Below are 25671 nucleotides of genomic sequence, written 5' to 3'. Positions count from 1 at the left end.
CACTGTACCTTGATCCTCCATTTTTGTTGTGTCTTCTAATCCCCCTGCCTTCTTCCTGAGTCCTGCCATCTGTTTCCCACCCTGGATCCCCAGTGAGAGCAGAGGGATCTCCTGGCTCTGGCACAGGGAGGCTCCCAGGATGCCCCGGTGGCGCTCGGGGCTATTCTCACTGTACCTTGATCCTCCATTTTTGTTGTGTCTTCTAATCCCCCTGCCTTCTTCCTGAGTCCTGCCATCTGTTTCCCACCCTGGATCCCCAGTGAGAGCAGAGGGATCTCCTGGCTCTGGCACAGGGAGGCTCCCAGGATGCACAGGTGGTGCTCGGGCTTTCTTTCCCTCCCGTTATTTTCCAGAGAACCCGCTGGCCTTCTCTCATGATTGGGAGCAGATGGTCTTTCTGCACATCCCCCAGGTGGCTGGCTCCCCTTGCAGGCACAAACAGTGTCGTGAGAGCAGCTGCCCTGGAATTTTTGAAAAGGTGTAAAAGAAAGTAATTTGTTTATTTATTTTAATTAGCACCTTTCTGTTTAAGTGTTGGTTTAAATCCTGTCCATTTGCTTCATCTTGTGGGTATCTGTCTGCCAGCAGCTGTCCCAGATGTAAGCATTTGTATCCTGGGTTGTAGGAGGATGCTGTCTTGGCAAGGTCAGCTCATAAGGCTGGGTGGACCCAGCAGACTTTCTTCCCAGAAATCTAGGAAGGACTCATATCATCCCAATTAGCCAGCATAAGGAAGCCTTACATATTCCTGCTTATGCAGTGCACAAGGAACTTTATCACCTTATTAAATTAACATGTATTTTTGAAGAACACCACAGAATAATTCACTGTTCAGAAGGCATCATTGAATTGGGAATAAAGATTGTTTGCTTTTGTTTAACATGCATTACAGGATAATGTGCTGTTGTTCTGAGTGCAAAACTTTGCCATGGCACTGTGCAATAATTCCTCAGTGTTCTTCTGATTCACTTGGTGATCCTGGGTAATACACTCTGTGGCATCTCAGCTGTCCAGTGGGCAAGGTGAGGGGTAAATTAGTCCCTTCCTGGCTTGTACTGAGGTTTAATTGACAACTCTCTAAAGTACTTTAGATGGGTCAAGTGTATTTTTGTACTCCTATTTCTTCTAAATATCTTCTGTAAATGTTATTCTATGAGGCTTTAAAATGTTTCTAAAACCTCTCTTGAGTGTCATTGATCTCGGGAGTGCCTTAATGTCAACAACCCGTCTCCACTCCCAACTTCTGAAGAGAAACAACTTCTGAATGAAAGCCCAAGAAATTGAGGGAAGTGTAGGTCTTTAAAACAGTCACACGTCATCATCTTAAACACTTGTGTGACTGACAGAATAGAGCTGCTGAGCAGACCTTTCAACCTTAGTGTTTCTAGTGGGTAGTACAGTCTTATTTTCATTATATATTGATAGCATGTCTGTAAGCATAAAATAATTTATTAAAAGAAATTTTGGAAAAGTTTGAAAAATCCTGTCAGCTAAGTTTTCTATAAAAGCTGCCAGTGGAGAGAGCAGACTGTCAAATGTTAGCTTTAATACAGTAGCAAATTAATAATCTCATTATTACCTTGAGTCTTCTCATTTCTCACTGCTTTCTGTAAACACTGGCTAGGCCTTCCTTGCCAAAGGGCCTTGCCATGTCTGCCTCAGCTTCTCTTCCTGATGGGAGAGTCTCAGTGGGGACAAGCTCTTGGAGTGGTATTTCCAGGCAAGGTCGGTCCCTGCTGGGAGAACATGCTAAGTTACTTGTTAAGTTACTCTGCAGTAATTGCTGAAGTTATTTGACTTCACAGGGTCATGCAACATCTCTTTGCCCATCTATTACCTTGTGGAGAGAACACAAAGACTACTCTTTGGTGCAGAGAGTGTGGTTTGAATGGGTTAAAGTACCTCACATGTCTTTAGGATGGTACAGATGCTTTCAGTGTTGGAATGTGACCCTGAGGTTTTCTAAAATGAGTGATTGAAGCCACCAGGCTCACCCTGATGCCATGGTGCATGGAATGGAATTCATGGTCAACATATGGAGGTGTCCAGAGCACACAAGGGTTAGAGCACTTGTCTGGTGTGATCTGGAGCATGCAGCCTGGTGCTACTTCTTCAGTGTCATGGAGAAGATGTTCTGCACTGAGTAAGTTTGGGAGAATAAGACACACACTTGAGTCTCTTGCTGTCCATAATTTAGAAACTTGCTCTCCTGTCCCACAAGCATGTGCTGCATTTAACTCCTGGTCTGGATCTGCCCTGAAGCTGATGCAGAATGAAACTCAATGTTGAAAATCTGATGAGAACTCAAGTTTCATGACGAAATGTTCTCTAGCCAAACTAAGTATCTCTTTGGGCTAGTAATGCCCTCAAAGGAACTGTTCATGAAGTAACAGATCTTGTGTTCTTGCAGAGGAGTTTTTATGACACTGTGTACATTTAAGGTTGTGTTATTCAGAACCATACAGAACAATCAGACTTTCACAGACTGAAATGTTATTTGTGTATGAAAATGTAATTTTTCAGAAAAGAGCAAGCCATATTTATTGGTAGATACGAGAAGAATAACAACATATGTCTTTCAAAACCAGTTTTTAAATATTCTGCAGGGAATTAAGTGTGAACTAGCATGTTTTAAATGTGTCTCCAGAAGAGAAAAATTCCTACTTGCAACATTTTGTTGATTAATAATGTGACTTAGTGAGAATGCTAGTGTTGATTTGTGCAGTATACTGTAGGGCATTCTCAAAACATTTTAAAGATCAGCATTCCTAAACGTTGTTGAAAAATTGTTTAATAAATAAAGTGCATTTAAAGACTGGTTTAGGGTATTTGTGTGCTTTAAAATCAGGAAATCAGAAGACAACTTGTTTCCTGAGCTGTCTGCACATGGCTGTGCTGGCTTGCAAGGTTCTGGAAGTAACCCCAGTGGTAATTTAGGTCAGTGTGCCTTTGTGCATCTGTGGGACTGCAGCAGCTTAACTGATGATTCAGTTTAACTCCCATACCCTGGCCTTGGGTCCTGCACATGCCTTTGACTTTCTGCCAGCACAGCTTTACAAGGGCTTGCTGTTGGTGGAGGAGCACTGTTGCACTCAGAAGTTATCTATTTAGGGATAGGAGCAAGTGAACACACAAGTAAGGCAGGGTAGAAAATGAAAATGTTTATCCCATGGTTATAGACTGTGTCAGGAAGCTTATGGTTGTATAGGGATGAGAGAAAATCTGTGGCCTGTGTTTCTCCTTCTGTTTCCCCAGCATGGATGAGGGCAAGCTTTTCCTGAACCTAACTCCAAGATTTTTTATTTCCTCATTGGAGCTCCTTGCCTTCTCTCTCCCTTTGTCTATTCTTGATAACACTTAATTTTCTTTAATACACCAAAAATCCCCACAATAATTTGGTTGAAATAAGATCTGAAGTTGGCTCAAAGCCACACCAGTTCCCCTTGTGTGACTTTCTCTCTCCTAACCTTGGGAGGTGGTGGGGCAGGGCTGTTGGTCACAGCAAGATTCCCCGCAGTGACAACCTGTGTGTGTCACCTCCCTCCTGCAGCTCCCCGAGCAGATGGCTAGCTGCATATTCTCCCTCTGCATGGCTGAGTTTTTTTTATCCCTCTTAGCATGCTGGGTTTGCACCTCAATGTGTGAAGGGGCTTTGATGCAACACAGAGACAGAGTTTTATTTGCTAAAACATCTCTGGGAGAGAATTTGTGTGCACAGAGTGGTATTCAGCTTTTACTGAGTGGCAACTATTTTACAAACAGAGAATTTAGGACAAGTTCTTTATTTGAGAATAACCCTCCTTTGCTTCTGTCCAGGGTGGGTTTTGTTTGGGTTTTTTGGTTGGTTTTTTTTGGAGGGGGGAAAGATTTGGTGGTTTGGTGGCCTTTTTTTTTTTTTTGCACCCTCAATTTAAAGGATTATGTTTTTCCTGCGTTGATCAGGAAAGCCTCAGAAAACGTAGGTGAGGATAGCACATTGAAGAAAAAAAAAATCTCAATGGATTTAGGCCACTAATCTATAGCAACTGTGTTGTAACTTGGAAAGTATTGTAATCTTATCATATATATTGTTCAGGTGCTTGTTTAATGGTCTTATTTCACCTTGCAGGCAGATATTTTGGAGAGGATCATTTGCAAGTACTTGATTTGTTGTACACATATGTACTGATTCCCTTTTTTCCTCTCTAGGTAAAAGTATGGATGAAATCAAAAAGCTGCTGTTACTGGTTCTGGGATGTGCTGTGCAGGTGAACATTCATTAAAGACTTGAAAAAAAATTTTTTTTGCACCTGTTGGTTTTTTTTCTGGACTGAGAAAATGCACCTAAAAATTAGTGCTGTATGAACGAATCTCCAGCTCAAGACAGTTTGTGAGCTCAAATTGTGAGAAAGCACAATAGGTGAATGAAAGAAATTCAGGGGGAGGGAAGCATACTGTGTGATAGCAGTAGCTTCAATTTGCTGCCAGTGTGTAATCAGCCATAGGATATGTACTCTTAAGTAGTCCACTTTGATAACAAAGTGGGAAGAGATAAGCTTTGAACAGTGTTCTTCATATCAAGATTGTTGCTGGTTTATTTTCGTAGCATTTTAAAATAGAGTGGAGCTGTACCTATTAATGCCAAATAAATAGATGAGCTAATAGTCTAAACATTTGTTTAATGAATTCTGATTTTATTTGCATAATCTTTTGGTTGAATATTACATGTAGAAAATCTGAAATGAGTAGATAATTTGTATATTCATGTGGGGACTTTTTATGTGGCATTTCTTAAAATAAATAGACAGGCAGTTTATATGGGAAACTCCCCAGAAATGCACAACAGTTACCAGATAAAGAAATCAGTGTTCTGCCCGCCAAACCTCCATGGCAGTAAACAATAGATGCATTGCAGGCAAGCCTTTGCTTATAATTGACCTTGTTTGTAGATCTGTCTAGTGTTTTTGTCATGCCTTAGGACACTTACCCTGCTCAGCTACGTCAAGTCAATTATGTCAGGGTAAAGCTGTCTACATACGGCTGCTCTGAGCTATCTCAGCATTGCATGCAGCTCAAAGAATAAAGGTGTGATTTGGTAAGCTGTTGTGCATCTTCAGTCCCCATTTACAGGTCTGAGGTTCTTCTCCGTGAGAGGAATGGTTGAGACTCAGAACCAGGCCCCGGAAGGACTCTGTAAATTAGTTTTAAAAAGCTTCACCACAACATAGAATTTTTACAAGAAGGCAATCATGTTGTTAGTGTGCATAGATACAGAGATCGCAGATGTCTGCCTCTTTTAAAGCCTTAAGTACAAGATTTACTAAAATCTGTTTGTCTGAAATGTCACTCATTTTTATCCAGAATGTTTCCCAACCCTGTTTTTTATGTAAAGCCCATGTTGACTTAGTCCAACAACATTATGCATTGATGTGAATAGTGTCTGAAGTGATGCATCTCTATTTGTTGTCAAAACCAAGCAAAATGCAAGCAGCAAAGCAGGTTAACTGATGCAATGTTTGTTTGTGCAGATTCATTAATGAAGCTGTGATGATTTCCTCTGGCTGTTGCCCTACCTCTTGATCTCATTGCATGTTGAACTTGTTTTTGAAGAGCAAAACCAGCCATTTAACTTAGCCTTAATTTTACTGACTGTAAAAGGTTTAAATAACTTAATGTGGTTCATGCTCCATATGGAGCAATGAAGTTATACCTTCTGTGACAAAGGGTAGATCTTGAATATTTTGTCATTAGCCAAGTGGGGATTTTTTTACTATTTAAATGAAAAATGGTGGAGTAAGTTTAAGGATATGTAGCACTGTTTCAGAGTGTGTTTTCTTTTAACAGTGTGAAAGAAAAGAAGAGTTTATTGAAAGAATAAAACAGCTGGATATTGAAACCCAAGCTGCCATTGTGTCACACATTCAGGAGGTAAGACTCAGTATTGTCTATTTTGACTTTATTTCTCCCTTTCTTGACTTAAGGGGCTTTTTTTTGCTGTTAAATATTAATGCTTGAAATTTGATAATGGATTAACGAACTTAAAAAATTTAATATGTCACAGCAATCAAATTCTAAGATGAAAGGTCCTAGAAGTGTTACTTGGCTCAGCGGTGTTCTAAACACCTTGCTGTGCCCCTTGCAACATTGGTGTGGGCCCTTCATCCCCACAGCCTCTGACAGGTGATACCCAGGCTCTCTCTCCATTGTCTCACTTTGGACAGTGGCCTCTGAGCTCAGATGGTCTTGAAAAGTGTGCTCTGCAGCTACAATTGGACATGCACTCTATTTTCAAAGATAAATTTCATTCAATTATGGCTATTCTTGGACTTCTAAGGTTTCTGTAGAAGGAAGGAACACAGATAGGTTTTAGGAGCCAGCTTGTTTTGGAGACCCAAAAGAGGGCAGTGGAAGTAGCCCCTGCTGAATGTGCCTCACTGGGAGCATGACCAGGTTGTGGCCTGGTGTTGGTGGGTGCAGGTGTAGAGCCTGGTACACTCCTACTTGAGGAACAAATAGCAAAAGTCCAAGACGGGAACTTTTTCTTCTTCACACTCAAGTAGTTCTGCTTAAAAAAACCCAAACAACACAACAAAAAACCATGATGATCTAGGTATATGATTGTGACAAAAGCAGGAGTCTTTAACTGAGCTTGAGACACTTGTCTGATGTTTCTGGCAAATGAGTTGGAGGGCTTAAGTTTGGGTGAGAGAGCAGTTGAAAGGTGTGCTGCTAGCAGCAGACATGTCTGCTAAAGGCAGCTCCTCCCAGTTGTATTTGCAAATGGCAAATTCATTGAAAGCAGGGCTTCTCAGTGATATACCAGTCTAACTGTTCAGTGTGGGATCAGTGCCCTCAAATCCCTGTGGTGTCCTCAGTGTTTGCAGTAAGATAGTTGCATACTTCTAATATGCAAACAGGAGGTCATAATATATATCTAATCATTTTTAAAAATCATCCTTAATAATGATTAAACATTCTAAATATCAGGAATTGCTTGGTAGTGTTGCAGTTGTGGTTGTATTTGTTATTTACAACCTATTTTAGTGAAACGTGATTTGTTTTTTAAATGATCAGTAGAAGAACGAGGGGATGCAGCATATACAGCAAATTAATTTACAAATCAACCAGTGGAAAGATTTTCTTCCTTTTTGTTCCTATTCCTAGGTGACGCACAACCAGGAGAATGTCTTTGACTTGCAGTGGCTGGAGCTCCCAGATGTGGCCCCAGAAGAACTAGAGTCTCTCTCCAGGAACATGGTTTTCCACCTCAAGAGGCTCATTGATGAGAGAGATGAATGCACAGAAGTAAAATAACTTCTCTCTCATATAGAGCTTGTATGAAGTAGCAGATGCAGGGTTCATTCCTTCACTTGTGCCTTGTTTGTGCACTAGGCTTCTATTTCTTCTGCAGCTTTCTGTTACACCTCTGAAAATATGTAGAAAGATTTTTACTTTTCCATTGATTCTCATGTAAAGATGAAGATGAGGTGAAATTATTGAAAAAGGGGAGTGGAGTGATCTCTGAAGTGGAGAGACTGAAATATTTAAGGTTGTGACTTTGTTTTGAGATTTTTGTCTCCACATGTGTAGTCGTCAGTCTTTGATGCCTGTCTCTCAACTGGTATCTGCCATCATGGGTTCCAGTGTCTTCTCTATTTTTTTTTCTTTGAAGATTGCCAGTGAGTCTGTTGCTGACTCAGTGGTTCCTTTCCCTTCAGATCTATGTAGGAGACTTCTCCCCTTTGTTAACCTATTAATTTTTTGTCATGCTTCTGACTGTGATTATGTTTGTTAAAACTGTTAGTTGTTATAGGTTTTAATTAATTCTCCAAGCAAAATAAACTGCTCATTTTGAGCATAGAAAGGGGAGTGTTTTAGTGTTCTAAGCACAGTGAAGATTCCTTTTCTCCTCTGTTTAACCTTCCCTCCTAGCTATCACATGAATTCTCTATCATGCCAGGCTCATAATTTTGTACATTTATAGATAATTTTTAAATATTTGACAAACAATTTATGATTATACTTTTTATCTCTTGGCAGTACATATTTCTTTGTATGATCTTCGGAGATCCCTTCCAACCTCTGATATTCTGTGATTCTGTGATTTCCAGGTCATCGTAGATCTCACTCAAGAGAGAGACTACCTGCAGTCTCAGCAACCACCAAGTCCTCTGAAAGCACCAACTCCAGATTCTTCACCAAACCCAACCAATCCTCTTTCTAATGAGGACAAGCAGCACCTTGCAGTTGAGCTGGCAGACACAAAGGCTAAATTAAGAAGAATCCGGCAGGAGCTGTGAGTTACCAATGATTTGTGCTTCTAGAGAGACATGTACATTCAATCTCATGCATCCTGAAAATGCCTGTTGGCTTCACTGCACTGTCTCCCATTCCAGCTCTCAGAATCACAGCCTTCAAATTTTTTTTCTCATAGCAGTAAGAAGCTAGCATGTGTGTTTCATCTTTGTTTGTAATTGTTTTTTTAAACACAGAGTGGTGGCTACTTCCATTTTTCGTTTTTTGTCTCATCTCTCTTTTCCCCTCTTCAAAATGCCAACTTATAGTTGCACTTTCTATTTATTAGTGGGAATTCCAGAAGCCCATGAAGCTAGTTGTGCCTAGCTGTAGTGCCAGTCAGATTTAAACAGAGGTACTTAATAAAGAAAAAAATGAGTTGCAGACTCAAGTCCATAAGATGCATATGGTATCAAGAGGAAAAACCTCTTGCTTTTATGAAGCTGTAACTATTAAGAGGCTCCATGTTCAGAATACACTAGGGAGATTTCTGAGTTCCAGATACCCAGCAGTGTCAGTATAAACAATACTGTTTTAGAAGAAAAACAGATTTAAAAAATCTTACTATGATTTTTCTAATCCTTTTCAGGGAAGAGAAGTCTGAGCAGCTTGTAGATTCTAAACATGAAGTTGAGCAGCTCACTCTAGAGCTGCAAAAAATAAAACAAGAGGTAAGATGGATTTGTTTTACTATGACGATCTTTCCTATTTAAAAATGCCTCTTCCAGTGTGAGGCTAAAAATATGGCTATGCCTGTTTTTAATGAAGAAATCAAGTTATTCCAGCAAGCTGGAGTTTGATGTTTAGGGTTATGGCATAGCAATGCTATGCTTTCTGCTTAACTGGTAAGAGCAGTCTCATCTGTCTAGCTTGCAAATAGCCTAGTAATGCCTGAAGCTTATGCAACATCAGGCATTTGCAATATCAGAGTCCCAGCTGGTTGAAGAACCTCTCTGGCTTGTAGAGAACTGTAGGCTTGTAGGAAAATTCTCTTCCGAGTTGGGGAAATGCTGTTTGCCTACACTTGAAACAGCTAACTAACTAAATAATAAGTTTAGAGAACATGCTTTCAAGTATTAACTAAGGTTTTTCTCATTGCTTATTCCTCACTTCTCACAGAACATCCACCTGGCCTCAGACGCTCGGTCTGCTCGAGCATACAGAGATGAGCTCGACTCTCTGAGAGAGAGAGCAAACCGTGTGGAGAGACTTGAGATGGAACTTGTTAGGTGCAGAGAGAAACTTCATGATGTGGATTTTTATAAAGCTCGCATGGAGGCAAGTGAAAATTGGGAGAAAGATATGCTGAGTAATCTTTAATGTTTGGCTTTTGTTGTGTTACCAGTTCATGTGTTGTCATTGAGGTAGCAAAACATCAGAGCAAGTGGAGACTTCATAACATACATCATAGTTATTGACATAGCAACATTAAAACTTCTTTCCCTGGAAAGAAGGACTTGGTGCACCCAAAAAGAAATACCTATTAGTTTTAATAAGCTCTGGTTATTTCAACATTATGTGGCTATACAAGACAGACCTTTTCAGACCTTTAGTCTAGTGTTGAAAATTTACTCTAAGGTAAAATGCCCGTGTTCCAGAGTTCTTCCTTCAACCAGCATTTTAAATGTAATGTACAAATTAGCTAAATTGATGTCTGGGTGTTCTTCCTTAGGGGTTTGTAGCAGATGCAACTTGTTAGAATGGCTGGGCGTTTTTGAGGATGACCTCAGATGACAAATTCTAGCTATCCCTTTTTGCTGGTAGTAGAAAGGAGAGAAAATCTGGATCTTCCCTGGTGGCCTGAGTAGGGTATATCAATGAGAAATGTGTAGCTTTGTTCCAGTAGTAATGACAGTTACTTGGCTTAGTTATCTGCAGCTATGCCCGTCCTGGAATTATTAATAAACTTTGACTGGAAAGGACCTTGGAGATCATCTAGACAAACTCATTTCTCATAGCATGGCTAACCTTAAATTTAGGTCAGACTGTTGCTATTTTCTGTCCTTTCAGCTCTTTGAGCCATTCTCACCTAAACTTTCAATAATCATACAAACAACTTTCAACATCAAGGTTGGAAAAGACCTTCAAGATCATCAAGTCTGACCATCAGCCCTACTCTCCCGTAACCACTAAACCATTTCCCAAAGCACCATGTTTTCCTGTTTTCTGAACATCTCCAGGGACAGTGCCTCCACCACCTCTCTGGGCAGCCTGTTCCAATGCCTCACCACTCTTTCTGTGAATAAATTTTTTCTAAACTCCAATCTGAACTTCCCCTGGTGAAACTTGACCCCATTTCCTCTTGTCCTATCACTAGTCTCTAGGGATAAGAGGCCAACTCCCACCTGACTACAACTTCCTTTCAGGTGATTGTAGAGAGCAGTGAAATCTCCCCTCAGCTTCCTCTTCTACAGGCTGAACAGCCCCAGCTCCTTCAGCCTCTCCTAATAAGACCTGTTCTCAAGATCCCTAATCAGCCTAGTTTCCTTTCTCTGTACCCTCTCTAGCACCTCAATGTCCTTCCTATACTGTGGTGCTCAAAACTGCACACAGTGCAGTGCAGTATAGGGCCAGGATCACCTCCTTGATCCTGCTGGTCACACTATTCCTGATGCAGGCCAGGATGCCATTTGCCTTCCTGGCCACACTGCTGGCTCTTGTTCAGCCAACTGTCAATCAGCACCCCCAGGTCCTTCTCAGCTGGGCAGCTCTCCAGCCACTCCTCCCCAAGCCTGTAGTGCTATTCGTGGTTGTTGCACATACATAAAACTTAAGCTGAAGTCAAATATCCAGACTTGCTGAACACGTGGAGGTTTCAGTAACTGACAACCTCGCTCTAATTAGATAAAATCTGAGGTAAAGAGCAATATTGAAACTTAAATTTGCCAGACTTCTGGCTGAGAACACAGACCTTATTTCAGCTCCGTGAATTCTACTTTGTAGGTGATTTTTTCCCCTCTCTAACCTAACGGGTCAACCGGCTGCTGTTTCTTATGAGTAGGTTCACTAAAATGGATGGTTATTAAATGTAGTAATAGAATACAGAAGCCTCTCTTCCCTATCAGTAATTTCCAGTTTACATTAGGAAGTATGGAGCTCTGGCTCTCTTTTCCTCCCTCAAGGTGGAAAATCAGTTGTGCATTAACCTGGCACACAAGCTATCAGCATGGCATCCTGGCATTTCCCTTCTGGCTGTACACTGGAATTGCTTAGCTTCTACCTGCTGCTCAGATAATTTAGCCAAAGCTAGGAGAGAATTTTTTTTGTCTTGTCTTCATCTGAGATCAGGGAAGTAGCTATTTCTGTTCGTGAATTCTCGGTCTTCTTGCTTGTCCTAGAGCCAGCAGTTTCCTGCTCTGCTGCCTGCATGGTCATCTTGCCTGAAGTATCATTAGTAGAGTGACCTCCACTTCAGTTTCAAATTTGTTCCAACTTCTCTTACTCCTCCTTCCACCCTGCCAGTTTTTGGTGCAAGTGTTGAATGTCATAGATGAGTGATGGCTCTCCAAGGATGCCTCCCTGAAATACAGGAGTGGGACAAAGAATAATTCCCATTGATATGTCACTTCTCTAATTCTGGGCCACAGTGTGGCCTCTAGCAGAGGTTGTTGCTGCTGTAGGGGCTGAGCTCTTCTAATATGCAGCAGGACTGTGCAGCTGTCTGCAGGCTGTTCTGTGGTCTAGCATAGCCTGGGAGTTTAACATTCTCACCACTCCCTCTTCCATCATTGCCAAGTCTTGGCACAGCCATAGCCTGACAGCGTTGAGCAGTGGCAGCATTAGGCAAACTCCACTGGTTTCATTCTTATACATTCAGAGGATTCCACAGGGCACTATTCTATCTTTTTTATCATCATGGAGTAGCAGAAAGGTTGTGCATAGTAGCCAATATCCAACTTCCCATGGTCCCTCAGGTCTTACCTGTCTCAAGTTCTCCACTCCTCTAAAAGAAGGGTTAATGGCTGGAGTCAGTTCAGTCTCTGCTCAGATTCCTCCCACTCCTTCAAAAATTGTTTGGCTTACAATCCCAACTTGTAAGATTTGTGCAGGGATGTAACATGGTTTTTAACACTAAACAGTGCAATGCTGATTCACCTACTGGTTGTGGCCAGTTTCCAAAGTTAGAAGTCTTAAGACCTGAACAAATCTTACAGAGGCACAGCCATTCAAATGTAGGGGTTAAAGTACAGTGTAAACGACTCTTCCCTGGTAATATGATACCTTCAGGCTTGTAGGGTCTTGACAGGGCTGTTAGTTTGGTAAGTGAGGAGAAAAAGAGGGTTTGCCTCTGTGCATCAGTGCAGAAAGCCATTAAATGAGCACTTAAAAATCTTTTCCTTCTTGTAGTTTTCATCCTTATTTGGTAGTTTGAGGAAAAAATACAGAATGTGCTCTGTGTGTGATACTGTGACAAGCTTTAGGAATTGCAAGCAAGCTTACAATTGGCTTCTGAAAGCAAGTAATACAAATCAGCAGTTGTTGCAGGAAGAGACTCAAGGAGCTACTGCAGAAGGAATGCAACAGGAGCAAGTCTTTCTCTGTGTGAACATAACACATTTAGGCATACATGTTGTTTTCCTTTCCTGTATGTCTTGACAAGGTTGTTCAGAAATACCATTTAATTTGAGTGTTGTTCAAGGACCGTGGAGATGAATGTGCTCTGGAGACCTTCTGCTGTGATGGCTTAATGAGGTCATAACTCTGAATGTGGAGGAGCAGGCTTAATGTGGGGATTCCTTCAAGGGGGTGCTTCTCTCCAATGTAAAGCTTCCTTCTGGCATCCTTCTCCATTGAAACTTGTGCTGCTCCAGGAGATCAGATTATTTTCCAAGGCCAGGGAGTCTGCCTTGCCCATTCTTCTTCCTTTTTGCTGCAATCACATTTCCATGCGGGATGACAGGAGGAATTTCTGTGAATGTTAAAAAAAGCAAAAGCATCTCTTGTATGCTTTCATATAGCTGTCCAAGGCAATGTTTGACTTCCACAAGATGTTAACTGTGTCAGGGCTCAGTAGGGGCAGCTTCTGAACTGCCAGAAGAGAGAGAGGGATTTGAACTCTGTTTAATAACCAGGTCTGTTTGCATGTGCAAATTCTCTAGTTTCAGATTTAACCAACCTGATTGCTACTTTAGTTTCTGAAAATCCTTACCAGTAGCAACACACCCTGATTCTGGAACCACTTACCCCCAGAGTTAATTGTAACCATATGAGTGCACAATGCACTTTATATTTTAAGGCACAGTGATACAGCATTGAATTTATGTATGTATGTAATTTGTTTTAGGAATTACAAAAGTGGAAATATACATGTTGGATATTAAACCATCATTATTTAAGTGATATAAAACAAAGGGTTTTTTAACCCTGTGCCTAGTAAATTCACTATATTTAAATAAAAAATCCACAGCTATTTTTGCTGTTGATTTAAAAATAAACTCATACTTAAAAAATAATGTTGGTGAGGTTTTTATATTAAAGAAAAATAAATCTTAATACCAGTGGAAGCACCATCACCCAGTGACCCCCAGCTGCTGGTTGTCTAACAAGTGCAATTTATAGGCAGACACATTTTTAGGTCAAGTATGTTATCCTAATGACTTCTGGGAGATGTTAGTGCTGACATGTTTTAGTTAATACACTTTTACCTTCCAGGTCTTGAGATGTAATGCCAAAAAGCTCCCATGCAGTAATTATTTAAATTATATGAACTTTTAAATATTAAGACAACCTCAGATCATAGGTACACCAGTGAGCAATGTTGACTTTGCCATAGCAGGTATTTCCACCAGGTTATTAATTTAAGATTTCATCAGAACCTCTTTGAACTGACATGTCCGCCCCTCCTGGGCACTCGATGGGAAGTGCTTCAGTCTTCCATATATTGCAGCTCCCAGTGATCTGTGGTTTGTACCAGAGCCTGGATGTGTGTACGTACTTGGCACATAGCTTGACTCTTCATGAGACACTAAAATAACGAGTTCCTGCTTCGTAGGCAGTTTTGGGGATAGTTCTGAGGCCATGCTTTTGAGGTCAGACACCACCTAACTTCTTTGGGCTGTGGACCACATTGAGTATGATGATCTAGCAAAGTGAACTCTTGTCAAGTTGCTGTTTCATTACAGGTATTCTGGCAGTTTCATGATTTTATGTCATGTGCTTCCTCTGGTCTGTCATCTATTTAGTGTCAGCATTTTTCATTCACCCTGAAGTGACCCTGTTAAATCAAACTTGCCCCTAAATTCTCGTTCTCTAAAATTAGTGCTTGAGTGTTACTATTTTAGTTACTTGCATACTCGGACATTTTAATTGTGGTAGTTGCACCACTTCACAATCACTAACATACTTGTCCTTTCAATGCTGCTGTAGTTAAGGCATTTTGCAAGTTGGTAGCTGACCCACTGAGAGATCAAGGGCAATATGGTACTATATAAGACTTTCCATATTATGCCATCTATAGTCAAGATGAAGCAAACAACTAAGATTACTTGCTATATGAGGCTATTAAATCATGACCCCCTGTAATATCAAAAGGCAAGGGGAGTGGCTTTCATCAGACACTCTCTAACTTGCACTTTACATGTACTTTTTTTGTTGTTTTCAAAATAACTGAGCCACATAAGGCTTCTGAAAGCTGATTCTTCCCCAAAAATGAGAAGGTAGTTGCTGATTAAGCAGTGAAAGTGACTTGCTCATACCGTGTAATCTTTCAGGAATCTACTTGGTTTGGATGTTTGTGGTCTGAGAGAGCAGACATATGAACACTGGTGTCAGCAGAGACTTCACATTTTGAAGACAGTTGTCCAGGAATAGACTTGTCAATCCATAAGCATTTCATCCTGCCTGCCTGCACATTTTCTGATTTTGCGTATTTTGTTGGAGCAGGGACTGGGGGAAGAGGGAGGAAAACAAACACAAATGAAAATTCCATTAGAGAATCAAATCCTCTGCTTCTTGCCCCATGGTAACTCTTCTGGGCAAAAATCCTTCCTGGAACTTTTTAATCTTTTAAAGGCTGATACATTCCTACCATAGAAAATCCTGTCTCTGACTCAAGACTTATTTGAGGATCAACAAGAGTAAAAGCTATGAATGAGGTATTAAAACTTAAAACAAGACAGAAATTAATAAATATGTTTAAAATGTGACCAACAATACATGACTAGATTTTATGCTTTGGACATTTCATGTTTCTGTAGATAAGATACATGGAGCTTTATCTGTTGCTTTGCAAAGAAAGTTCCTTGTGCAGTATAATTAACTAGTTTCTAATGCTGTGGCTACAGCAGAATAGTAAGTTGAACTTTTACTCAGTAAGAACAGATCCAAAAGCTGTAATGAATAAGCAACACGGCTGGGGCAGTTAATGCTCATGTGTTTATTGGGGATGGGGCAGGCTGTGTGTTACCTGGTAAGTATTAAACTTCTTTTGTTTAAGTGAATTAAAAATTCTGTTCAGGAGAGAGGGGGAAACCTTTTTAAGCAGACATTTAAATGTAAGTGTACTGAAGCAGGATATGGAAAAGTATGTTTTGATGGATAGTGCTCCTCAACGTGCTTTGAATACACTATAACATCCTCTGAAAGTAAATAAATATAATCTATTTTTAAAGTAGAGACTACAGTGAGTTGGCTAAGGAAATGGTATTATAACAGTGGAGTTGAAATGGAACAGTTGCTCTTCTGTGTCTTGTGTCTCTTTGGTGCACCTCTTGATCTAGCCTCATACAAAGCAAAAGAAACTCCATCAGACTTCTAAAACTCAGGAAAAAACAGTAAGAAATACTAAGTTGATTTACATTGATGATTCACAGATAGTTAAGCATGGTATTATCTCCCATTAAAATATCAGGTAAAAACTTTTTTATCAAACAGAAAAGTATGTAGAATTTCTTTCCTGTTTTTGCAAAGTCAGTTTATGAAATTAATCTGGTCTTTGCAAAGTCAGTTTATGTGAAGAGATTAACATTAGTTCTTTTTCTCTCTAGGAGTTAAGAGAGGACAACATCATATTAATTGAAACAAAGGCCATGCTAGAAGAGCAGCTAACAATGGCTAGAGCTCGTGGTGATAAGCTGCATGAATTGGAGAAAGAAAATTTGCAGTTGAAATCCAAACTTCATGATGTAGAGCTGGTATGCCCTCTTCATTATGCTAATTTTTTTGAACTTCTGTTTGAACTTCTCAGATTCATGTCACGTAAACCAGTGGAGACAAATAAATAATCAGTGCTTTTAAAGAGGTCTTGGTTTGAACTTTCCGTACATGAATTATTGAAATATTGTAATGTTAACAGTGTAAATATTGCCAATGCTACTTTGTGTGAGACTGATTAATTTCATTTTATGGAAGAAGATACATTATTATTTTTAAATAGATTGCTTTCATACATATTGATAACAGAGATGTTAAAATCTGTCAGTTAAGTAGAAATCTTAGGTATAGGAAATTAAATCTGCTGTAGTAAATTATGTTTCTTGATGGAAACAAAGCCCCCAGCATTACAGTGACTTTGAGAATCCATTAGCACTGTAGAATACATACAATTCCAAAATCAGCATATTGCTTCATAGACAAGGAAAAATAAGAAGTGGCTGATTATTTTCTACACAGAAAAAGCCATATTGGGTTTTATAATCCCACTAGTAATAGTAAATACTTTTTCATCTCTACTCTTCAGATGGACAGTCTTCCTCTTACCCCACTGTGTTTTGAATTATTATGAGTTTAACTGCATAGGGGTTTAATCGTATAGGGTTTTCAGCAGGTTCTGTTGGAAACAGATGTTGAGGGTACTGCTTGGCATTATCATTAATGACTGATTAAGGACATTATAAGGCTTCTGTCATGCTTCAGTTTTTTCCAGAGTGACTGGTGATTTTGAACAAGGCTCTTCTGGATGACCTGATGAATTTTTGGGTAGTACTTTCTGAAAATCTGGGACCCTCTTAAGTTAACATTTCAGCTCCCACAAATGCTAATGGCCAAAATAATCACAAGAAGCAATGGTAGATTGCTTCTACAGATGTTTTCTGTATATTTTAAAAACCAGTATATGAGGCAGATGTTACTTGCTGACCCATATGACTGGATCCAAATTTGACATGATGAGTTGAAGAAGCTCAGTAGAATTCTAGATTGTATCTGCAGAGTCTCCGGTGTGTCCGTGTGTGATGCTGTGTTTTCGAAGAGCTGAGCTCTGGAGACAGCTCGAATCCAGCCTGCCTTACTAGCCCTGGCTTGTACTGGCCATGTCATCACCCAGTATGTCTTCACTCCAGTCATCCTCCTCTCCAAGTGTATCATGGACCTGAGCTGACTCTAAGCAGGGCCAGTTGGGTGTCTCTGCACTGCCTTATGTGGCACACATGGAAGCTGAGAGCAAACATTTAATGCTGTGTATGTATTTAAATAGAAAAGCACACAATGTTTAAGGAGATTCTTCTGTCTTCAATATGTGCTTTGCTTGTAGAAGTTCAACTGACAGAACAATCTTATGGATAAGCTGAATATGCCTTTTCATTTATGTGTGTCTTGCACAGGACCGGGACACGGACAAGAAGAAAATTGAAGAGCTGATGGAGGAGAACATGGTTCTGGAGATTGCACAGAAACAGAGCATGAATGAGTCTGCACACCTAGGCTGGGAACTAGAACAACTGTCTAAAAGCACAGATCTTGCAGACAGTGAGTACCAGCTGGAGTAGCTGTTCTTTTGTTTGTGGTGACTTTTAGAGTAGGGAGGTTGGTTGACTGAAAAGCGAACCACACTTGAGTCCAAGCTTGGAAACCTTCCCTCATTAAGCCACTTGACTTTGAACTTAGTTTTTCAGAACTTCTAAAATGTATTCCTTCTAGTTTCTTTCACTTTCTTTTGAAAGCTTTAAAGTATTTTCCTTTTATTTTGTTCATCACCGAGACAGTGACTTTTAAGTAAAATGATACAAATTTAAAAAACAAAGAAAGCTTTTAAATGACACAGCAGAAATGTCACACTGAACACTGGGTATTTCTCAATGAATGGCTGGGAGGAGACTGTGATCTTTAGTGTTCTTTAGGTCAATTAGTACAGACAATTAGCTGGTCTTTAAGTCCCAGGAAGTAGTGAATGCTGAAGTCATTTATTTTTACTAGATACTGAAAAATGTGTACAGCTAAAATAACTGGCCAATTATTTTTTTTTGGATGGTTGATTTGGTTTCTGTAACTATCACACACAACTAATGCTTCCCTCACTAGTCAGGTTTCTGCGTTGGTTTCTGTGTTGAACATTCATTCCATTTATGCCACTCTAATTAACAGTGCTAAATGGAACTTGGGAAATAGAAACTGTTTCATGCAGTTCAACGTGCATCTTTTATTGATTACTCACCTGATTCTGCTAAGACTTGCATGTTTGGCTCTGTGTACCAGGAACAGTTTAACTTAAAGGAATAAATTAGGCTAAGCAGATGTTCCGTTTCCAGTAAGCTGTTTAGAAGAATACTGTTGTTTTGTAAAATAGTTGAATGTGTTCCTGAGACCAGTTCTCAAAGATACTGCTGTCTAGGATCTGAGTTATCTTTACTAAGATTAATGGCTAATTAATTATTACTTTTCATTAATAATCTGGCAAAGCAGGTTTACCTGCGAAGTGAATGACACTCTATTCTTCCTCATGAGTAATCCAGAGATATTGCTCATTTTTATTATTAGTCTGTAGGGGAAAACCACAGTTCTCTCAAAACCTACAAATTGTAATAAAGAATATTTCAGGAAAATGTAAAAAGATCTAATTTTCTGGTTTGTTTTGAATAGTGTTTTCCCCTCTTCCTGATTTGGTTTCACTAGAGATGTAATAAAAGGAAGGAGGCTAAGTTTTTATTGCTTTTTTCTTCATTTCTGTCAAACATAACTTTCAAAGTTTTCTCAATGGAGTGGTTTAAAAAAGAATGAAAGACGATGAGATTCACTGCACTGATGCTTAGTGTTTCAGCACTGGATCTCCAGAACCTCTCCGGTTAACTAAAGAAAGAGACAGTAAGAGGAACTGAGAGCATCAGTAATCTTTTGTGTTGAGTGGAAAAAAAAAAACAGTGAAGGAAGCCTGATTTTAAATATCTAAGAACATTTAACTTCTAAACTTTAAATTATTTCACAGAAGCTCTGTCCTACTTTTACAGTAAGTCTCTTCAAGAAGTTCCTTTTCAACAGATGTTGCTCTTCTGAATGTAGCTTGTTTGTACAAATAGATTCAAGCTGCAAAGTTCTTTTGGAAAAGCTCCTGTTCCTGGATTTCAAGTTGAATCTGCAATGGTGGCAGATAACAGAAGATTCTAGTTACTCATTTGGAGTACTTTATTAAAAGTAATTTTAAAAATAAGCACAGGGAAAAGATACTTAGATAGACTTTTCTTCAGGATGTAACTCAACTGGAGTATTTAGTTAATGTTTACTGTTTGAGTCCTCCTTTGACCAAAACTCTCTAGATGATGCTCCATAAAAGAGACAAATGGGATTTTACCATTCTCAGAAACATGCCAGTTCTAAAGTACTCAGTGTGCTGTATGTAATAGTGCTAGTTGTTTACCAGGAGTGAATAATTTTCTGAGACTTAGATATAATGTTAAAGTCAATGTAATATAAAAGGTGGTTTTGAATTGAAGGGCAGCAATTACTCCATGTGAAACAGAAGGCTCTTAAAATTATTCCAGTGCTGAGCTGGGAACTGTACAGAACAGTGAGGCTGTGGTGTTGAGATTAAAGGCTGACAGGTAGTGAGACTTTTTATCTACAGACATTTAGAGTAAAATAACATCTCTGTTGTAAAACCTTCATGAATTTTGTTAGTTCTGAGATTTCAACTTCAGACACATCTCTGTGATCAATATTCTGATGGATGTCCTGTGCCTGGGTACCTGGTAGTAAAATACCCTCCCTGATTCAGCATCTTGACAAAGTAGTTGTGAAGATAAGCACTGGAGCTCACTTTTGTAAGAATTTTTTTCCATGACTAAATATAATCTAATGCTTCAGTTTTCACTAGCTTTTGAAAGTTCACCAACTTGATGTTGTAGTAAACACTTTGCAGTCGTTTACTTTCAGCCTTAGTTTTTCCTCTGATAGAAGTATGAGAATGTATCAAAGTATATTTTGCTACTAACATTAAACATGCTACTAACATGGGTAAAGCAACTTTCAGAAGAGTTAGGAAAGTAACTTTTAAGATGGTTATCTGTTCAGACACTTCCCAGTTTATTAATTGTCTTATTACTTGTAAAAATTGGTTCTGTTTTTAACAAAATGTTTACTTAGCAGTCGAGCTGAAATGATACGCATCTGACTGCAGTTATCTTCATACAAGTGAATCTTAATGACCTAGGAAGGGAGATGTTCGTTAACTGATTAGTGTCACCTTCTGATTCTCATGTTTTCAACAGCCAGAAAATCCTTTGTGTTTGAGTTGAATGAATGTGCTTCGAGTCGCATACTGAAGCTGGAGAAGGATAATCAGAGCTTGCAGAACACAATCCAAGAGCTGAGAGATGCCTCCCTGAACTCCAGAGAGAGCAGCCTTAAGTTTGTGGAACTGGAAAAGGAAAATCAACAGCTTAGCAAAAAGGTAATTTGCTCACAAGAACAATCAAAGCTGTTGGTTTTTTCAATGCAGTGTGGACAGGGCTGTATGGTATTCCTGAACAATGAGTGATTGCAGGGAATTCATCCATGTTCTGCAGAAGACTGGAAATGTTTCTGGGCCCATCTATTTAATTGTGTTCTAACATTGGTGTATTCTGTTGCCTTCTACTTCGCTGCCTACTTAGCCATGTCATTGTAAGCAAATGTGACTGTTCCTGTTTCATAGAAGCTGTCTTTCAGTGCTTATTTGTCCCTGTCAGATCGTACTGCTGATTGTGTCCCTTTTGGTCATTTTATGGCAGTCACTACTAGGCAAGGAGGCCGTGGCCATATTGAACTGTTTTGTTTGTTCAAAAGTTTTAATGTTGTTTCCATGTAAGTCAAATAAGTCACACAGGTGAATTCAGGTTAATATATATTTTAAATAAGTCTTCTTCTTTGCTGTCTGTAGTCCTGGATCAAATCTTATCTTGTTCTTTTGGCTATTACAAGTTCTCTAGTGCCTCCCTCCCTGTAAAGACCTGTGTTCCTTTAATCTTTGTAACAAACACAGTTCATCTCCAGCCACTAGCTTTGCTTTTGTCTGGCTAATAACTTGCATCCTGAACTCTGATTAATTGAGCCAAGTGCCAGTGGGGAAAGAGTATGCTTGCTTTTAAAAGTATAAAAAATTTGCATGTCAGTTTTTTCCATATTACTACTCTTGGGTAAATTATCCAGAATATAACTCTTGTTTCTCCCTTTCCCATTGCTGCTCTAACCTCTGTGTGTGACACTGATTAAAATATTTCAGTCCTCTCTGGCCTGCTTCTGGGCTAACTGAATGTTTTAAAGGACATGGGGATGAAGAATCTGGATACGAAATGCTGGCCATGCATTACCAGATTGTAACTAGCAGAGTGCCAGTTTCACTGTCAAGGAGAAAAGATATCAAGTACTGGATCGCTTCATCTTCTGGAAAGGTTCTTTTGCTAAGCAGAGAGACTGGTTCTGCTTCTTAGCTTTCTTCTGTGTGCAAGGACAACTGCAAAACCTCAGTTCACTGCAATCCTTCCATACTCCCATTCATTCTCTGCTGTGTAGGAGTAATTCACTCCAGTTCTAATTTGCATGCTTAAAGTTTGAGATCAAGGCATATAAAACACTCAGCAGATACCTGTGGTGTACAGCATTTTAAGTCACTTGAACAGCTGTGGTCAACCTTTGACTTTGTCCCAGGCAGATTCCTGTGGGCACCTCTTGTTATGGCACTGAATTGGTGTCAGCAGTTGTGATTGTAGAATTAGTCTGATGTTTTTCGTGGTGATGAATGCGTTGACATGGTGGAGTCATCTACAAGTTTGGTGGTTTTAAATAAGGCAAAAAGCAGCAGTGGGGAATGCCTGTGTGGTGAAAGGAGTACACTGTATGCATCAGACCAATGAGAGAAAAAATGGCAGGAAAAAAATCACAGAATCATCCTGGTTGGAAAAGACCTTGAAGATCATCAAGTCCAACCATGTCCTAAATCCACCAGCCATAACCTAAATCTACCCATTCAGTGCTTAAATCATGTCCATATGCACCACATACTACATTATTAAAGTTGTACAAGAGGAGATACAAAGGAAAAGTCACATACATATTTTTTTCTGCTTTCTTACAAGAATTTCAGAGGAGCTAATAATAGCTCCTTTCAGGCACAGACAAGTAGGAGCAGTCCAAGTACTGATCTGTTTGCTCTGCCTTACTGACTTCTTTGACTAAAACAAGCTGTAAACAGCAGTTTCTAATTTGCCTCCAAGTTTTTTGGAGGTGCTAATGAAACCAGGTATAGCTGAATTACTGAGTGTTTCAGCTTTCTCTGAACAGCTCCTTTGAGACCAATAAGCCGTAACATGGTTACATTTCTAGCTGTTAAGCCCTTCTTATCTCCAATCTGGGCAGCCCCTGCTTGTTTAAACACTTCCTGTAAAGAGGCACATGTTGACAAAGGCAGAGCCCAGCCTCCAGCTATTTCCCACTTGTAAGAATTATTGTTAATGCCTTTTTCATTGACATTTTCACTGTTGGCAAAGTTCATAATACCAACACAAAAAAATGAGCTGATACTTGTGCAGAGCTGTAGGTGCTCACAGTGCTTTACAAGCATAAAAAGGAATACTTCCTGATTTAGGAAGCCTAGCTCTGTCAACCTTTTGCTTCTGAATACTGAAGAGCTTCTTCTTTTCAGTACTTAGTGCATTATGACTTCCAAAAGGAGGGAGTAAGAAGACATTGTTCATTATAGAACTGGGACTTCATTCATAAATCTTTAAAATCCAGGAGTGTCACATGCTGGGGAAAACAGGACTAACAGAGCACAGGAAGAGGGAAGTAAAATTGGAAACTGGTGCTTTTCCTCTTTTCCTAATTTTGTTTTTTTTTTTTAATTCTTTTGCTCACCGAGTTGTCTTAATAACTTTCTCCACATTCACTAGATTAAGTGATGATAGATTTAAGACCATCAGTGATAAAGAAGCTAGGAGGAGGCAAGTCTCTCAGAAAGGTGAGCACCAGAAACTTAATCACTGATGATTGTAGCACAATAGGACATTCAGGTAGGCAGGTGAAGCATTTGTTACTGCTCCTCTTTATCTGTACCTTGTGCTTTGGTCTTAATAGGCATGAAGGATACTCTTGGCACTGTGAGAAAAAACAAAGCAGTCCATTTCCTTCTCTCAGACTGGCAAGCTGGAGAAGGGAAGGGTTACATCTTTCAGCCATAGTCCCCAGCTCATTCCTATCTGGTCTTCAAAATAACTGAAATAAATGCAAACAGTCCTTGCCTCAAGCTGTGGCTGATGTGTTTTGGTGTGTTCTCTCCACACAGATTGAGAAGTTGCAAAATCAAATTGAAAAAGAGAAACAAAGTAATCAAGATCTGGAGACCTTGAGTGAAGAGCTGATAAAAGATAAAGAACAGCTACAAGTCATCATGGAGACTCTAAAAGCTGACAAAGACAGACAGGTGCAAACTTCATAAATGTAATACAGAAATGTATGCTCAGTAGTGGTAATTTACTGATGCCATTTAGAGCATCTGGTTCTCTCAGTGAGATAGGACAATTTGGCAGCTTTTAAGTGCAAGTTGAACTCATTCAAATCTAGGTAAAAGGTTTCTTCAAGCAGAAAGAGCCCAGTGTATTGTGCCAGCTACTGCTCCTGTTGCCGTAGGGGGATCTTCAGGATGTTGTAAGGACAGACCTTCCTTCTTTGGGCAAAGAGGCTCTGGATCTTAATAAATAGGATACCAGCTGTTTTTTGAATGTGCAAATAAACCCCCATATTATTGCAGAGTATTAATTTTCTAACAGCTGTATGTCCTGATTAGTTTGGTTGGTTTTTTTTTTAACCACCCAACTGTTTTTGCTCTGTTTTTAAAAGATGTTAATAAAGTATTTCTATCAGACAGCCATAGAATGGTTTGGGTTGGAAGGGACCTTAAGCATGATCTGGATCCAGCCCTCCTGCACTTACAGGGGCAACTTCCACTAGATCAGGGCTCAGCCCTATCCAACTTACCCTTGAATGTACTTTTCTGAGCTGATACTTTAAATGACCTTCAGCTGTTACTACCATGCTGCAGTCCATGCACAATGCCTTTGAAACTGTCCTATTAGAGGTTCATGCAAGGTCTTAATTTGACTAGTGAAGAAAATATAGACACAGATCATTGGAGACTGGTCTGTATATTTTTAACCTGTATTAAAATTTACTTCAAGTTTTGTGGAGTGAAGATTAAATAACAAAATGTCTTTTGTGTAGTGCTTTTCCTCATGAAGGATTCTTACCCAGACTTCTGCCTGGGAAACTGCACTTACAAGCCACCAAAGTTACACGTTTCTGTTAGAACACATACAGGCTCTTCGTGGCAAGAATTAATGAATGCTTCATAGGTAGGGCAGGAAGTAAAACCAGAGGTATTCTCAATTGTCAGAAAAGGGCAGATTCTGAATGTTTCAGATCTAAGGAAGACCTTTTGGATTTCTGTGGATGTTGTCTATGTAGGAATCAAATGTGAATTGTGTAAATCACAATTGCTTCAGCAGAAATTTGACCAGTGGGGAAAGGGTACTGTTCTCACAGAAATTGTGCCCTTAATAAGATCTATAACTGCTATAAATATTCAAATGTTTTGGGGTTTATGATGCCTTATCAGAAATAGTTTGTGTCTTCAGATTCCAAAGATGAATGTAAACCTAGACAGAAATATACTGTTTATTAGGAATGATTCCTAACAAAGCATCTTCACCAAGGTGTTCTGTGAAGGTCCCCAGTCTGCTTTCTCCCTCTGCCTCAACCTTCTTAGCTGGTAGCAGAAGTATAGCACAGTTTTAAATTTGTTAGAATCACAGGTTACCAGAGGTAACTTTTTTTCATTAGTTTGGGTTGTTTGTTTTAGTAATGGAAAATTTTTAAGAAAATTGTCTTGGATTAAATCAATGTGTGTTTGTTAGCAATCATCTGCTTCAGGACTGCTTTATACTGCCCTTTGTAAGGTAAATGAGTAACATTTGCGTTTATATTTATATAGATAAAGGACCTTAAACAAGAAAACGACCACCTTAATCAAGTGGTTTTATCCCTGAGACAAAGGTCTCAAGTGAGCAGCAGTGAGGCAAGAGTAAAAGATATTGAAAAAGAGAACAAGATCCTTCATGAAACAGTTACAGAGACTAGTAGCAAACTGAGTAAGCTGGAATTTGAGAAGAAACAATTGCAAAAGGATTTTGACCAGGTTAAAGAAAAAGTGGAAAGAGT

General features: G+C 39.5%; 1 protein-coding gene across 1 annotated transcript in view; it reads left to right on the top strand.

The window, feature by feature from the left end:
- CCDC88C (coiled-coil domain containing 88C) overlaps positions 1-25671 on the top strand; it is a 97383-nt gene that overhangs the window by 45303 nt on the left and 26409 nt on the right. The window contains exons 4-14 of the mRNA XM_010003752.1: positions 4189-4247; positions 5824-5907; positions 7144-7284; positions 8091-8275; positions 8864-8945; positions 9394-9552; positions 16260-16406; positions 17814-17958; positions 20691-20872; positions 23741-23878; positions 25445-25669. Of these exons, the coding sequence (XP_010002054.1) occupies positions 4189-4247; positions 5824-5907; positions 7144-7284; positions 8091-8275; positions 8864-8945; positions 9394-9552; positions 16260-16406; positions 17814-17958; positions 20691-20872; positions 23741-23878; positions 25445-25669 (1547 nt within the window). The remainder of the gene's footprint in view (positions 1-4188; positions 4248-5823; positions 5908-7143; positions 7285-8090; positions 8276-8863; positions 8946-9393; positions 9553-16259; positions 16407-17813; positions 17959-20690; positions 20873-23740; positions 23879-25444; positions 25670-25671) is intronic.

This window comes from Chaetura pelagica, unplaced genomic scaffold (genome assembly GCF_000747805.2).
Source record: "Chaetura pelagica isolate M959 unplaced genomic scaffold, ChaPel_1.0 scaffold48, whole genome shotgun sequence".
In the NCBI taxonomy this organism is placed as follows: domain Eukaryota; kingdom Metazoa; phylum Chordata; class Aves; order Apodiformes; family Apodidae; genus Chaetura; species Chaetura pelagica.
The sequence above is the reverse complement of the archived record's forward strand: the minus strand, read 5'-3'. Positions and strand labels throughout refer to the sequence as shown.